This window comes from Muntiacus reevesi, chromosome 3 (assembly GCF_963930625.1).
Source record: "Muntiacus reevesi chromosome 3, mMunRee1.1, whole genome shotgun sequence".
Classification (NCBI taxonomy): Eukaryota; Metazoa; Chordata; class Mammalia; order Artiodactyla; family Cervidae; genus Muntiacus; species Muntiacus reevesi.
The window spans coordinates 200,882,555-200,899,730 of record NC_089251.1 but is presented as its reverse complement, the minus strand read 5'-3'; the positions used below and the strand labels follow the sequence as shown (position 1 = coordinate 200,899,730).

Below are 17,176 nucleotides of genomic sequence, written 5' to 3'. Positions count from 1 at the left end.
AGCTCACCTCCTCGGGCTTTACGGCAGCTGCCCACTGCCCGTCTACTTTACACACGCTAGTGTGCACATGTGAGTGCCATCCTCTCAATTCGCCCCGCGCTCTCCTTCCCCCACTGTGTCCGCAAGTCCATTCTCGGTACCTGCATCTCTATTCCTGCCCTGCAAATACATTCTTCAGTACCATTTTTCTAGATTCCACATATATGCATTAATATGTGAAATTTTTTTTCTCTTTCTGACTTACTTCACTCCGTATGACAGACTCTAGTTTCACCCACATCACCACAAATGACCCAATTCCATTTCCTTTTAAGGCTGAGTAATATTCCATTGTGTATATGTACCATATTTTCTTTATCCATTCATCTCCTGATGGTCCTCTAGGTTGCTTCCAGGTCCTGGCTATTGTAAATGGTGCTGCAATAAACACTGGGGTACATGTGTCTCTTTGAATTATGGTTTCCTCAGGGTATATGCCCAGTAGTGGGATTGCTGGGTCATATTCCAGTTTTATCTTTAGCTTTTAAAGGAACTTCAATACTATTCTCCATAGTGGTTATAACAATTTACATTCCCACCAACAGTGTAGGAAGATTCCTTTTCTCCACATCCTCTCTGGGATTTATTATTGTCTGTAGGTGTTTTTATAATGGCCATTCTAACAGGTGTGAGGAGATATCTCATTATAGCTTTGATTTGTATTTCTCTGGTAATGATCAATGTTGAGCACCTTTTTAAGTGTCGGCCATTTATATGTCTTCTGTGGAGAAATGCCTGTTCAATAATACACTATATATTAAGACCCATACCTAAAGGTTTAATCAGCATCTTTATTCTTCAGCCAACTCTTACATGGAGTTTACAATTGTTTAACTTCAATCACCCTGGAGGAGGGCATGGCAACCCACTCCAGTATTCTTGCCTGGAGAATCCCATGGACAGAGGAGCCTGGCGGGCTACGGTCTACAAGGTCGCAAAGAGTTGGACATGACTGAAGCGGCTTATCACACACACACAACTTCATCAGCCAATGAACACTTATCATGTCATTGCTGCATACTGATTCACTTCCACTTCATTGTTAAGCCCTCTCTACAGCTTAATTCTTTTAACAATAAATGATTAGTTGGACTTACCAACATGCTTAGTAATTTCTTTGCTTAGTTTGCTACTTTGACACACCCTTTCTTCTGGACTCAATTTTCTTGTTATTGAGAAGATACTTTATTAAATATTAGATGGGAGGCTGTGAGTAATAAACATTCAATTTTTGTTGAAAACTGTCTTATTTCATCTTCATTCATGAATGATTGTTTACCTAGACATCAGTGATCAAATTGATAGTTCACTTTTCTCCAGTTATGGGATGACTTTATCCCATCGTCTCCTAGCATCAGTTGTTTCTTCTGAGTAGTCCACTGTCAGCCTAATTAGCATCCCTGTTTCATTTCTCTGTCTCTTTGCCTGCTGTTTTTGCAGTTTTATTCCCTGGTGGCTCAGAGGTTAAAGCACCTGTCTGCAATGCGGGAGACCTGGGTTCAATCCCTGGGTCAGGAAGATCCCCTGGAGAAGGAAATGGAAACCCACTCCAGTATTCTTGCCTGGAGAATTCCATGACAGAGGAGCCCGGTGGGCTACAGTCCACAGTCCATGGGGTCGCAAAGAGTCAGACACGACTGAACGACTTCACTCACTCATTGATGTGCCTAGGTGTTGATTTCTTTTTATTTCAGTTTTTGGAACTTGATTTGTTTCTTCAATCTTTCTTCACTATTTCCTTCTCCTGGAGAGAATATGTATCTGGAACATTTCATTCTGTCTCCCAATCTCTTAACATCACTGTTACATTTTTCTTCTCCTTATCTCTTTCTGTTGAGTTTTCTCAGAACTTTATATACCTCCCTATTTCTCTCTGTGTAAATGAGAGAAATTGAGTTGTGAATATTATTTAATGCACTTTTATTTCTCAAGATCTGTTTGGTTATTGTTCACCTCTGTCTCACTTTATGATTGTTTTTCTTATTTTGACTTTTTAAATGTTTTGATCATACTTTTTTTTTATAATCTCCTTGTTTAATTCTAAATTATTCAGCTATTTCTAGTTCTTAGAATAGGAATCTTCTCTTAATTGACTCTTCAGGACTATTTTAACTGTAAGGGACAGAAAATCCCACATAAAACAGACCTAAGTAAAAGTAAGTTAACTGGCTCATATAACTGAAAAGTCTGGGTTATCCTAGCTTTAGTCACAATTTGACTCAGGGCTGAAACTAATTTCTCTTTTTTTCTATTTCTTGGACCCACTTCTGTTTTGGCTCTGTTCTCAGGCATATCATTCCTCATGAGTGACAGGAGAGCTGCCAGCAGGCCAGCTCCCGTAACTCCTATCAGAGTCCTAAGACTGCTTCTGGTTGGTCCAGCTTAGATAGTGCGCCCACATCGGCAGCCACGACTGTGGTCACAGGAAGGAGAAACGTGGACTAACTCGGCCTGGGGTGGAGCCCAGCTTGTATTGAGGAAGGGCTGTTGGAAGAAGACAGGATAACAGATGCCGGGAGGCTGGTGTGCAGATGAGAGTGTGAGTGTGTGTGTTAGTCACTCAACCATGTCCATCTCTTTGTGACCCCATGCACTGTAGCCCGCCAGGCTCTTCTGTCCATGGAATTCTCCAGGCATGAATACTGGAGTGGCTTGCCATTTCATTCTTCAAGGGATCTCCCCAACCCAAGAATTGAACCTAGTTCTTCTTCATTGCAGGCAGATTTTTTACCATCTGAACCACCAGGGAAACCTGTGGGTGAGAGTAAGTTTCATTAAATGCTAAAAGACTAAGTGAGTTTGGTCTGACTTTTATCTGATTCACAAGTTCGTCTTCTGCACATGCCCTCACACACATGATACACGCACACGCACATGCTGCTGCTGCTAAGTCGCTTCAGTCGTGTCCGACTCTGCGCGACCCCATAGACGGCAGCCCACCAGGCTCCCCCGTCCCTGGGATTCTCCGGGCAAGAACACTGGAGTGGGTTGCCATCTCTTTCTCCAGTGCATGAAAGTGAAAAGTGAAAGTGAAGTCGCTCAGTCGTGTCCGACTCCCAGCGATCCCATGGACTGCAGCCCACCAGGCTCCTCCATCCAATGGGATTTTCCAGGTGAGAGTACTGGAGTGGGGTGCCATTGCCTTCTCCGGCACATGCACATACATAGAGTTAACTGCTCCCCCAGCCCCACAGCCCCATCTCCTGTCTGGGTAGATGCGAGTCCAACCCGGAAAGCTCTTTCCCAGTGGTTCTCGCCACAGCACTGAGCCTGAATCTCTCTGGCTGGATTGGACCCAAGGCCTTTCCCTGAACTCAGCATGGCCACTTTGTCTGGCCACGCCTGGGTCACATCCTGTCCCTACATCCAGGGACGGGGCAGCCCCACAGAGCGGCACGGTCTGAGAATGCAGGAGGGGTGGCCCCTAAGGAACGTGGAGCTCTTACCCCCAGAGAAGGGGGGCGGATGCTGTCAGATGGGAAAAGGAGCTGTCCTCTTCAAAGAGAAGCCCACCAATTCCCAAGCCATCCCATTCCCATTGGGCAGCTTGGCTTGCCACGCCCTGCCTCCCTAGCCTAACCATGCCATGGACACTTTATGGTTTCTCTAGTACTGAGAGAGTCAGTTCCTAGGTAAGCTGATAAGAAGTCCAGGGTTCCCAAGGAGGAGAAACATGTCCTTGAGCAAGATACATTAGGTTGATAAGAAGTCTAGGGTTCCTGAGGATAAAGGAGTCCAGAGCCCTTGAGAAGGGGAAAGGGGCCTGGGGCTCTAAAGGAGAAAAGGACAAACATTCTTTTCTACATTGCTTTGTCTTAGTCAGTATAACATAGCTCAGCTGGTAAAGAATCCACCTGCATAGCAGGAGACACCGGTTTGATTCCTGGGTAGGGAAGATCCACTGGAGAAGGGATAAGCTACTCACTCCAGTATTCTTGGGCTTCCCTTGTGGCTCAGCTGGTAAAGAATCTGCCTGCAATGTGGGAGATCTGGGTTCGAACCCTGGGTCAGGAAGACCCCCTGGAGAAGGGAAAGGTTACCCACCCCAGTATTCTGGCCTGGAGAACTCCATACAGTTGATGGTGGTCCCAAAGAGTTGGACACGACTGTGCTAACTTCACTTTCACTTTTCAGTCAATATAAAAATGTATCTTGCTCGAGGACATGTTTCGCCTTAACAAGAACCTTCTGACTAAGCCTGTCATCTTTAAGAGTATATTATGGGAGTGTGTCTGGTAAGATCTTTCTAATCTTGTTAATTTAAGATGTATGTTGTGGGCGTGGGTCTGGAAAAAGTATATAAGGCCGTGATAAGACTAGTGAGGGGGACGCACTCCTTCCCCCTCTTGATGTCTATGTCAGAAACTTTCTCTGTCCCTTTTCTTACTTTAATAAAACTCTGCTACACAAAAGCTCTTGAGTGATCAAGCCTGGTCCCTGGTCCCGAAGCTAAACCTTCTTTGAAGATCATGAATCCAACATCGTTCACCGTAAGCTATCAGTACGTCCCATCCATAGATTTACTTGGGAGCATTTCACTAATTTCAGCCTGAACCACCATTGAAGGTAGTGAGCTTCAAATGTGTTACTCCTATCCGTCTTTGTTGGTCCCTGGGATCAACAATTCTCACTGGTGCATCTTTGGAAATTCCTAGTCTAAAACACAAAATATCTTCCATATCCCTCCGATCAAATACCTTAATGTCTTCAGGCCTCAGCAAGCCCCTCCTTTCCCATGATGAGCCCACACTGTACAGACCAGACTCACCTCTGTGACCTGGCCCCTTCCTGTGTGGTCGGACAGACTCTCGCTGATCCCAGCTCTGCCACTCAGAAGTGGTGAGACGTTTGGTGAATCACCTCACTTCTCTAAGTCCCACACCTGCAATGTCAGCATAAAGATATTCATCTGCAAGGTCAGGGGAGGATCTACGGATGGCACTGTTGGCAAGGCAGCCCAGGCACGTTGCCTGGCTCAAGGTTAGCCCTCTGAGTGGAAGGGCCTCCTCCTCTCCTCCCAGTGAGCCTGGCTTCTTGCTCAAGGACTGGCCAGTCCTTGGCCTCCAGCTTTAATAGCCACATATCTCTGCATCAATATAACTGCCCATCTGACCTTTGATCTCTGTGAAGCCTGCTCCTCCCCCGTGGGATTTCCCTGTTGGCCCATCTCCTCCTGTGACCCCTGAGCCATGACCCCGGGCATGGGTGCAGCCGCCCCAGAACAGGGTGGGGGCAGAAGCAGGGGAGGAGGACAGGTGACGTGGAGGAGGTGATGGAGGTCACGCCAGGATGTCATCTGGAGGGAACGTCTGCGGCTTCCATGTTGTCACGAAACAAACAGAAGTGAGTTTTCTGTTTCACAATCCAGGCAGCTCATTTCGTGGGCCTTTGACAGTTCCTTCACGTCCCTGACAGTGACGAGCTTTCCCCCCAGGAAGTTAGAAGGATGGCCACCCCCCGCGGCCCACTCGCCTGGTGACGTTACGCGGCACACCCCCCGATGACACTCCGCAGTCACTTTTCCTGCGTGAGCCGAGGCCGCTGGGCCACGTCCCTCCCACCTCCTCTTCCTGCCTCCCCAGGACCCCGACCCCGGGTCCTCTGCCTACAGAGGGCCCCTCACTCAGCCTCTCTTGGGCAATTTTTCCAGTTTTCAATGAACGTTTTCTGCTCACAACAGCCCTTCCTGGGGCCTGGGAGGGGGTGCAGGTGGGCGTCACCCTCTTGCTATGGTTTGAAGCACAGCCCACACACTCCTGGTATGCCAGTGGGACCCTGAGACTATCCTCTGGTTTGGGGCCTCCTTAGTGCTGCTAATGTTTACTTCCTTCTCCTCTCCGGCCTCCCCCTCCCCCTGCCTGCCCCCTGTCTCCCCTTGCCTTCCCTCCCCTTCCAACTCCTCCTCCCTCCCCTGCCTCCTCCACCGGGGACCACTGCTGGTGACAGTCCCTCTGACACAGCTGCGATCAGCCCCACGGGGAGGGAGCTGTGATGGGGGCCGGGCTCCTGTCTGACCCTGTCCTGTTCCTCACCTGCTGCTGCCGCACGGCCCTCTGCTGTTTACAGAGCAAAACCAGTCAGAGTTTGGAGGCAGAAAGAGCCCTTCTAAGAGTCACAGATCTTCACTGTGAAGCCTCAGCAAGACTCACAAGCCACTGCTCCAAGCCTCTGCTCCCTTACCCGGGGAGCAAGGACACTCATGCCCACCTACACAGCTGCAGTGAGGGTTAAATGAGAAGAAGATGCCAAGGGTTGGTTTCCAATCCGTCATCATCGCAGCTCACGCTCACGACACGCTGAGCACACGCAGGGCACGCGGAACGCAGATGAACTCATCCAACCTGCGCCGCAAAATCCCACAAGGCGCTCAGCCTCCAGACGGAGAGGTCACGGCACAGACAGGTCACGTAACCACACGGGGGCCACAGCCGTTTGGAGCCCAGGTGTCTGCCCCTTCCCTCCGGGAGGAGGTCATCCCCACTCCTCCGAGACACACGTTCTGGTCTCCCATCGCCCTGCTGACGGTCCGTCATCCCAGTCCCCACTACCCTCTGGTCACACTGACCAGGGCCCTGCCCGGCGGGATGCCCACTCCCCGAGCCCCTCTCGCACGGGCTGTGGGCAGCTCAGGACTCAGGCCTCCTCTGATTGGGCAGGAGACTGTGTTTCCGAGAAGATGGTGTCACAGTCGGGGCTGGAACGGGGCTAACAGTGGCTCTCCTCGTGGGGTGGGTGGCGAGGGGACGCTGGCCACAGGTGCTCCAGGGAACATGAGGAAGGAGAGGCACCCGCAGCAGCGGGCTGGGGAAGAAGGTGGCTGTTGTCTCCTCTTCCATCTCCGAGAACAATTCCCCTTTTGAGCTTCTTGGCTGGGAGAGTTGAGAGATTCTTTCTCCAAGGCTTCTTCTTGACAGGTTGATTTATCTGTTTCGGTAACTCGGTCTTCCTGAGAAAGAGAGGCTGTGTGCCAGGGCCGGTGTGGGGGCCCGCCTGGGGGCAGAGGAGGGCCCGGACCCCAGTCCCACGTGGCCTCGGACCCTCGGGCCACCTCCCTGCCCCCTGCTCCTGAGCAAGGGGAGGGGGACCAGGCCGGGAACCAGGAAGAGCACGAGGCCTACGGCAGTTTGGGTTCCTCCTGCGGTCCACCTGGCCTCTGCTGCCCTAGGTGGGCCTTGGACCCACTTTCTGGATGGGAGACTGCTACCTAAGGACGAGGTGAGCACAAGGCAGAGACCAGACTGATGCTGAGCTCAGCGCCCCCACTGCGGCCCCCAGGCACCCGAGGAAAGGAGTCTGAGCCCCAAGGGCGGGGTGGGATGCTGGACCCGGGCCGGGCAGGTGTGGCCTCCCCAGGCGGGGTGAGATGCCAGGCTGACAGCCTTCTTGGGTGCCCCCTTGCTGTCTCCCAACAGGAGAGGCCGTTGCCAGGCCCTGCAAGGCTGTCCCCCGCTGCTGCCCACAGCCCCAGCACAGACCCCCGCCCACCCGGTATCTCCCCATCAGGCTGCTCCCTCCTCCAGTGGGGACCCAGGACACAAGCAGGGAGATCGGGAAGGGCTAGGAGGGAGGGAGCCCAGAACCCCCGAGGGAGGCTCAGGGAGCCAAGGGCCATTGAGAAAATCTACAAGGCAGCCTGTGCTTGAAAAGCCTAGTGGAAATGAAGCAGAGTCAGGCCCCAAGAGCAGTTTATTTACGGGGCAAGGAGATGGCATCCGTCAGCCAAATGACACAGCCTGGCCCTAGACCTGCAGGGGTGTGGTGGGGAGAGGGGAGTGGCCGTGAGTCCGGGACTGCACTGAGGCTCTGAAGCCTGAACAGGACAGCCCGCCCTCGCCCTGAGCCTGTGAGTGTGACACTGCTTCCTGCCGAGCCCCGCTCCCCACCTCTCTAAAGGGGGTGCTCGTGATGCTGGGTCAGCCAAAATGGAACTGGGGTACACCCCTGCCGTATTCTGTGTGTCCCCACAAATCAGTCCAGGCCCTCTGAGAGCCAGCTAGGAACTTGTCATTAGAAATGAAAAGCCGTGGAAAGTGGTACTTGTGTGCATAGCCGTGTCTCCCTCATCGTGACCCCAGAGACTGTAGCCCGCCAGGCTCCTCCGTCCATGGGATTCTCCAGGCAAGAGTACTGGAGTGGGCTGCCATTTCCTTCTCCAGGGGATCCTCCTGACCCAGGGATCAAACCCGCATCTCCTGCACTGGCAGGCAGATTCTTTACCACTGCGCCCCCGGGACACCCATGGAAAGTGGTGCTAGGCGGGTGATAAGGAGGGACGTGGGGTTAACAAACACACATCACTGTGTATAACATAGATAATCACCAAGGACCTACTGTGGGGCAGGGGAGCTCCACTCAGTATTCTGTAACAACATATGATGGAAAAGGATAGGAAAAAGAAAGTGTATGTGTATGTGTATGTATGTACATAACCGGATCACTGTGCTATACGCCCGAAACTAACACGACTTTGTAAACCAATTCTTCTCCAATTTTAAAAGAAAGCAAACACTGCGTGACCGGGGGCAGCTGCTGGCCCCAGGTGGGCTTACTCAGGAGCCGCTTTGGTGCCGCCCAGGAGCCCGTCCTCCCGGCCTGGAGAGGCTTCCTCCCTCCTCCGATGCTGTCCTCTGTCCTCAGGCCCCCAGGCCCCCTGCCGCGCGGTGACCGCAAGGCCGGGGCTGCTCGGGCAGCAGTGGGCAGTCCCCAGGCCCCAGCTGCTCTGCCCCCTGAGCTGTTCTTGACCCCCTGGGCATCTCCCAGGCCTTGGGCCGCCTCTGGGCCAGTCCCAGAGCACTGTATGTTCTGGGTCGTCCCAGAGGGCTTGGAGGCTTGCTGACCCTCATGGGCCCCCCCGAGAAGATGGATGCCCACGGCCACACTCCTGTAACCTGCCCCTGGGGAACCCCTACAATCCTGCCACTCAGCTCCTTGCCCTCTGCTCTGGGGATTCTCTCTTCACACCTCCATGTTTCGCTTCAACTCCTTGCAGTTTTAAAGCCATAATTTTAACTTACTGTTTAAATTGTGGTACGATATCCATGACATGACATTTACCATTTTAACCATTTCCAGTGCAGCTCAGTGACAAGGACAACCATCATCACACCATCCATCCCCAGGATGTCCTCATCAGGCAGAACTGACTCTCTGTACCTATTAAACCCATTCCCCTCACTGCAGCCCCTGGACCCACCTTCCTGGCCCTTGGAATGTGACGACTCCAGGGACCCTGTCTGAGTGTAATCTCAGGGTGTCTGTCTTTCTGTGACCAGCTTCTTCCCCCGGGCATAATGTCCTCGAGGTCCATCCGCCTGGCAGCAGGTGTCAGAATGTCCCTACTGTTCAAGGATGAATAACATCAGCTTGTGTGGATGGACCACGTTCTCTTCACCCCTCCATCCACTCAGGTCCTTCTGCACTGTGGACCTGGGGCTCCCTCCTGGGGCTCCCTCCTGGGTCCTGCCCGAGTGGAGCTCTGCCCTTCATGCCCTCCCCACCCATCCGGGTGGTAAGGGGCCCCCAGGCTTGCCTTTCCCTGCATAGGGAGACTGGTCAGGTGAGGCCCCTCTGCCCTCTGCTCTCTGGAGGCTGCCACTGTGGGTCATCCACAGGCCTTGCTCTGCTCACTACCCCTCCCCACAGGGCACCATCACACCACACTTTGGCTGCTGGTTTTGCCCCATGGGGCCCCAAGCAGGATGTCAGGGACACGGGTGTGGAAAAGGGACTCAGGAAAGGGCCATGCACACCCCAGGGAGCCCATCTCTCCCTCCAAGAGTGGATGGGCCAGCCTTGGGGAGCCTTGACTGAGCCCTGGGGACCCAGACCTGAGGGATGCCTCCCACCCAACACCACTCAGCAGCTCAAAGGCCAGTGTAGGTGCCTCGATGACCCTGACCTCAAGTCCAGCCAAGCAGGGCTTGAATCCTGCTCCAGATGCCTACCAGGCCTTCAGAGTCCCCCTTCTCAGAACCCCAGTCCCTCCCCATCCGTCTTCTGCTGACCTAGGATGAGCCGAGGGGGCCTGAGATCCCCGGGGCCCTGGAGCCTCAGCAGAACAGAGACAAAGACAAAGCAGGACCACACCCCCTCACCCCGCAGGAGGAGTTCCTGGGAGCCAGGCCCCAGGCCCAGCCATCCACCCGTCCAGCGCGGGAGGGCTGTGTGCTCAGGGCTCCGCCCCTGCCCCTGCTGGACAGTCAGGCCCACGGCCCAGGTGTGCCGAGGAGGCCCCGCCCGCGCCGTGCTGGGCAACCTGAAGCCAGCGTGGCCCGGGGACAGCTGGCGCTCCAGCACCCAGGAAACAGACACGAAAGCTGCAAGGCAACCGCTGATGGCACAGTCCCGTCCTGGGACCAGAGCTTAGGGACTTACCGCCTCTGTTTCAACAATTTACTTAAATGCTAAGTTTAATTATGTGTGATGACGGCTCTCAGCATTCCTTACCATCCGACGGCCAGTCGGTTCTCAACGCCTCCAGCACAGCACTGCCCACCCCGATGTTCAACCTCCAGGCCAAAGTTTCCTGCCAAGGTCGGCTTTAGATCCGAAGCTCTGACCAGAGCCCCAACTCCCCTGGGAATAGTGGGACCCGTTGTCATTCCTACCGCCCAGATGCAACCCCGAAGCTCATCACAGCCTCACACACCATCCTCACAAGGACAGTGCCACTCCATCCGTGGTCCCTGGGTGTCGGTGGTGGTGGTGGGAGGGGGTGCCCTGCTGAAACCCCAGGCCCGGAAGGTAGCTAGGCAGTCAGCAGAGTCAGCACCAGCTGACAGAGAGCAGCCCGGGCCCAGGGTCCGCACACGTGAGGGTGAGGGCATTGGCGCCAGGAGCTCTGATCCTTCCATCATCATGGCAATCTCAGATTTCCCTGAAAGGAGAGCGTGTGAAGCCCAGGGACGCACGGCACGTGTGTCCAAGCCCCTTGGCACAAGCTGTAAGTGATCAGGTGGCCCGCGGGTGACAGGCCAGCGGGGCACAGTGGTAAGCCTGGCGCACCCACGACCTGAAGCCCGGGGCAGCAGGTGAAGTGGGCGCCTCCCTCTAGGGGCCCCCCGGACCCTCCCTTTGCTCTTTGCCACTTGGGCCCCATCCAGCTCTGCCCTCAGAGAGCTTCTGCTCTAAAGGGGAAGGAAATAAGGTGCAAACGGGGTGAGGAGACTGGAGGTTGCCTGCTCAACAATCGCATGTGATGAAAGAAAACACCCTCCCTCACTGAAGACGGGGCCACGGATTCTCATAGAGCTCAGGCCATTTGGGGTGGGGGTAGGGGTTCTATTCTTTTTTAAATATGTTTGACTTTTTTAGTAAAAAGCCATCCTCCCCCAGAGGGAGGATGCAAAGTAAAAATCAATTCTGGCTGCTTTTTTTTTTTTAATCTAAGATGACCCACGTTCCTTCTTTAAAAGCGAGAAGCTTCTATTCACGACATACAGCCAATCAGTTCTTTCCACTCTGACCTCAGTTTGCATCAGACCAGACATCAGTCCAGCCAGCCTCCAAGCCTGAATGAGCACCTGCCACGAGCATCCTTCACTAGGAGCTGGTGGCATGTGGTCAGCCCCCGCAGTGTGGGCTCGGGCAGGGGAAGGAGGGGAAGGCAGCCTTGGTGAGGTGACGCAGGCGCGGCCCAGGAGAGCATGGAGGAACCCCCAGTTGCCAGGCCCAGATAAACCCAGGCAGAGGGAAGGGTCCCCCGGTAGCCAGGCAAGAGTGAGTTTTCTTGAGTAACATCTCCCTCTACTGGTCACTTAGGGTATTATGAGCAGGAACTCGAACCCTTGGACTCGAACCCTTGGACTGTTGACGTTTCACAGCAATGAATTAACACCCCTTCACCTTAGCACCACAGGTGGGAAAGGATGAAAACGAGGGCAGGTCTGACCCACCTGCTTTAGGGAATAAGAAGTTCAAGTCCCCTCCACCAAAAAAAGAAGTGCAAGTCCCTAGAATTATCTCCAAACACCAAAAAGCAGTTGTTCAGTCACTCAGTCATGTCAGACTCTGCGACCCCCATGGACTGCAGCACGCCAGGCTTCCCTGTCCTTCACCATCTCCCAGAGTTTGCTCAGACTCATGTCCCTGGAGTTGATGATGCCATCCAACCATCCTGTCCTCTGTCGTCCCCTTCTCCTTCTCAGGGAGGGATGAAACGTTGATTTTAGAGAGAGGACAGAGCTCATGTGGAGGGATCCAGCTAATCACGTGTCGGTATCTGGGCAGCACACTTAGAGCCTGACTGTCGGGCATACATTCGGAGCTGCACAGAGGCCACCTTTGCTCTGCCAGGGCCGCCTTTTAACTCCGAGTTTTTTGCCTGAGAAATTACAGTTGCCTCTGATCAAGTCTCTCGATGCAATTACTAACGGGAGAAAATACAGACAGAAGAACTGGCTCAGCCAAAACACAGGGATGCAACACGCAAAGTCCAGGCCTTCCTGTGAGAAACTCTACAAATAATTAGTGCAGGAAAAATGGAAAGGTGGAGAGGGATGTTTGGATCAAAGAGACCTGAGAATGGGGTGATGGCCAGCAGACACTGTTGAATAGAAAAGCAAAAAATGTGAGTGAGCATCTACCACATGAGAGAAAGGGAGTGAAAGGGGCCAAGCACGTACACCTGCTCGTCTGTGTGAAGGAAACGCAGGGAGGAGAAGCTGCCACGGCTGAGCGTGGCCCCGGGCCGCGGTGGGACCAAGTGGAGAAGACGAGTGGGTGAACAGGGCAGAGGGCTTGGAGGGTGTGACACTTGGATGCACTAACCAATAGCTCTGGTTTTCAGAGTCATGTTAAGTGTGCATGCACTCCAAACATTTCTTTGAACTTTTTGTGTTGCATTGGTGTATAGCCAATTAACAATGTTGTGATAGTTTCAGGTGAAGAGCGAAGGGACTCAGCCATCCATATACATGCATCCATTCTCGCCCAAACTCCCCTCCCATCCAGGCTGCCACATGACATTGAGCAGAGTTCCATGTGCTGGACAGTAGGTCCTTGTTGGTTATCCATTTTAAATACAGCAGTGTGTACAAGACCATCCCTAACTCCCTAACTACCCCTTCCCCCGGCAATCATAAATTTGTCAAAACCTTTTTTAAAAATCAACAAAGATGGAAATAAGCCCCAGATGGAGTACAACCAGCAAACAATGGGATGAAGAGTTTTACAAATGAGTTACATATCTACACTGAAGGGAGGGAGGAGAAAACTCATCTAAGAAGCTTCGGAAAACAATATTTTTATTATAACCTCTGGGGCTAAAAATATGAAGCCCTATGCTGTGTCAAGTCATGTCAAGTCGCTTCAGTCGTGTCTGATTCTTTTTGACCCCATGGACTGCAGCCCACCAGGCTCCTCTGTCCACGGGATTCTCCAGGCAAGAATACTGGAGTGGGTTCCATTGCCTTCTCCAGGGGATCTTCCTGACCCCGGATCGAATCCATGTCTCTTAGGACTCCTGCACTAGCAAGTGGGTTCTTTACCACTAGCGCCACCTGGGAAACCCCATAAAGACCTGTGTACATCTATTATTCCCTAAGGGGTAGGTGTATTTTTTCACAGGGGTACAGGAAAGCAATTCTGGGTGCATCCCCAGGAGTGGGCTTTCTGGATCACATGGGAGTTCTAGTTTTAGTTTTCTGGAGAACCTCCATACTAGTCTCCATGTGGCTCCACCGACTTCCATTCCCACCAGCAGTGTAGGAGTGTTTCCTCTTCCCCACACCCGCTCCAGCGCTGGTTATTTGTAGACATTCTGACAATGGCCATTCTAACTGGTGTGAGGTGGTACCTCAACGGATTCAATAGTTTTGATTTGCATTTCTTTAATAACTAGCTATGTTGAGAATCTTTTCATGTGTCTATTGGTCATTGAGAAGGCAATTCTAAAACTAGTTTATGTGCATCCCAGAGTCGAGCAAATGGGTAAATACGTCGTGGATAGTAAGGTCTAAGTCACTCCAGGTTGGAGAGAGGAGATATAAATAAGGAAAAGAGAAGCTAAAAAGAACCCTTTGGTGTTGGATTGGAGATGAGGGTATCAGCATGAAATCACAATTTTTAATCTGTATACAGATATGCATACTGTATATGGTATGCATATAACTGATAACATATACACATAATTCATGATTTTCTATATATATACATATATCTCCTATACATATATTATGTATAATAAATACACATATAACTAATAGCACCTACATTAACTCATAGGTTTTAATATATATATTGTTGTTTAGTGGTTAAATCATGTCTAGCTCTTTTTGAGACCCCATTCAGATATTCTATATCTATGAATATAGTATATATATATGGGTGTGTGTATATACATAGTATTCTTGCCTGGGAAATCACAAGGGCAGAGGAGCCTGGTGGGCTACAGTCGATGGAGTCACAGAGTTGGTCATGACTGAAGCGGCTGAGCATGCACACATGCACATGTACACACATATATGTCTTTTACATACATGTTTCCTAGCGCCATCTGCTGAGATGGCCCAAGAGCACTGAGCACACCCAGCACCATTCTCAATGAAGCAAACCAGGGCTCCTCAGAGGAACAGCTCACTCCAGGGCTAACTCAGCAAAGGTTCAAGACGAGCCTGGAGCATCTTGTGACGGCAGAGGGCAAAGAAACACTCAAAAATGATAAGGACACGTCAGAAGGACATGGAAGCCGGGGCTTCCCTGGGGGTCCAGTGGTTAAGACTTCGCCTTCCCGTGCAGAGGGTGCTAACTCAACCCCTGGTCAGGGAGCTAAGACCCCAATGCCTTGTGGCTAAAACACCAGACACAAAACAGAAGCAATATTATAACAAATTTCAAAAAGACTTTTAAAATGGTCCACATCAATACAAAAAAAAAAGGGGGGGCATGGAAGCCAACCCAAGAGAGCTCCCAAGAGCCAAACCTGGGACAATTTGGACACCAAATAGAAGGTGATGGTAATGACCTGTAAGCCACTGAATAAACTAAGAGTCTATGAATCACACCAAAACAGACAGATGAATAAATACATAAATGAGGACAAAGGAAAAGTCTTCCTCACAGAAGAAATCTCAAGCATTAAACATAGAAGGGAGGATGGACACAGAAAACTATTTAACTATTTAACTATTTAACCAACTCCTCAGTAATCATTTTTTCAGGCAAGAATCAACAAAGAATTCTAAAAATGAGTAGGCAAAAAAAAAAAATGATGAAAAGCAAAACATTACCTGGTCTTAAAATACCTCCCCCACAGACCCTTATTAATTGTAAAGTGAAAGAATGGTAACTTCACAGCAGTGAAATCAGGCGTCGTGTGCCCCCAAAAGGGTACATTGAAAGGATGAGGGTGCCTGCCAAAAGTGCACAACCCAAATTTAACCAGGAGGAAACATCAGACAAACCCAAACTCCACAAAGCAAGTGGCCGATACTCTACTCCTCCTCCCCAAAAAAGAAGATAAAGCCAGACTGAGGAACGCCTCCAGACGAAAGGAGACAACTGAACTGGCAAAATTTAAGTAAGATCTGTAGATGAGATCACAGTATTTCAAGCATGTTGATTTCCTGATTTTGATAGTTGTGCTCTGGTTATATAACATGGTAAGGTTGGAAGAATCTGGGTGAAGAGTACAATGGGAATTCTTTGTACTATTTTTGTGACTTTCCGGTAAGTCTGAAATTATTTCAAAATGAAAAGTTGAAAAGAAGATCCCAGAGGGGCCTCCCTCGGTCACTCTGGGTGGATACTGACTCAAAAAACCTGGAAAGGAAATTCGGCCCCCTCTCAGATAACTGGGCATTTGATTCTGGGTGTTTGCTGCCACCTCCGCCTCAGTGGCCCTGCCATCTTTTAGAGATGTGTGCTGAGATATTTTCGGATGAAATGATGTGGTGCCTGAGATTTGCATCAAAATAACAGAGGGGCAGCGGGGAGGTGTGGGTGTGGCTGGGGCAAGGGTGGCCAGGAATTAACTGCTGGGCTGCAGGGTGGGTCCCAGTGTTCATAACACAGTTCTGTCTGTGTGGGCTTGAGAGTCTCCAAAATAAAATGTGTTTGAAAACACTGCCCAGAAGCAGATCTCAGCCCAGACAGAGGAAGGGCGAAAGCATTGTTGTTTAGTCACTCAGCGTGTCCGACTCTTTGCAACCCCGTGGACTGCAGCACACCAGGCTTCCCTGTCCTTCACTGTCTCCCAGAGCTTGCTCAAACTCATGTCCATCAGTCGGTGACGCCATCCAACCATCTCATCCTCTGTCGTCCCCTTCTCCTCCTGCCTTCAATCTTTCCCAGCATCAGCGTCTTTTACAATGAGTCAGTTCTTCACATCAGGTGGCCAAAGTATTGGAGCTTCAGCATCAATCCTTCCATTAATATTCAGGGTTGATTTCTTTTAGGATTGACTGGTTTGATCTCCTTGCTGCCCGGGACTCTCAAGAGTCTTCTCCAGCACCACCATTCAAAAGCACGTTGGGCGGTGTTGAAAGCGTGTTGGGGTATTCCTCCCTGGATCCTTCCTCTCTCTGTGCAGGGCCATCCGAGGCCGTGGCCAGACTGTCTGGGGCCTGTTCAGCCACCTCCCATGCCCCAGTTTCAGAGGTTCGCGGTCACCTGCTCCCACTGCCCAGGAGAGCAGACTTCAGAGCCGGGACCACGTGTCACATGGCCCCGAAGCTGCCCCTCCCCCACTCTCTACTCCCTTCCCTGTCCATAGGCAGCGCAGCATGTTTTCATGGCAGCTGAATTTTCCCCTTCTTTTTGTGCTTCCTCTGACTCAAGCGCACGGGGAAAGCTTGAGACCAGAAGGATACTGGGGACAGTGACAGCCTCGCTTCCTGGGGCACAGGTGGTACCCAAGGCCAGTTTCTGCCTCTCACACACGCACACACACAAACACACAACACATTCATACTCACACTCACTCTCATCCTCTAAACTTTAAGCCGGTGCCCATGACCAGTGAGGAATCAGAATGCATTAAGGTCTGTATTCTGATGGAACAGATGCATCAAATAGACACTAAGTTATGGGGAAGAAAGCAAGCAATCCCTCTTGCATCCCTGGCTTTGCACTCTGTAAAAGATTAAAGCTATGTGGTCAGCATTTCATGCTGTGTGCAAGTCAAATCGTTATGCTGGTC

The 17,176-nt window shown here is 51.4% G+C and overlaps 1 protein-coding gene across 1 annotated transcript in view; it reads left to right on the top strand.

Moving 5' to 3' along the window:
* The first annotated feature begins 6,365 nt into the window (after positions 1-6,365).
* Positions 6,366-17,176, top strand: part of LOC136164215 (basic salivary proline-rich protein 2-like) — a 39,021-nt gene continuing 28,210 nt past the window's right edge. The window contains exons 1-5 of the mRNA XM_065928983.1: positions 6,366-6,852; positions 7,452-7,527; positions 8,677-8,834; positions 9,447-9,547; positions 10,048-10,255. Of these exons, the coding sequence (XP_065785055.1) occupies positions 6,366-6,852; positions 7,452-7,527; positions 8,677-8,834; positions 9,447-9,547; positions 10,048-10,255 (1,030 nt within the window). The remainder of the gene's footprint in view (positions 6,853-7,451; positions 7,528-8,676; positions 8,835-9,446; positions 9,548-10,047; positions 10,256-17,176) is intronic.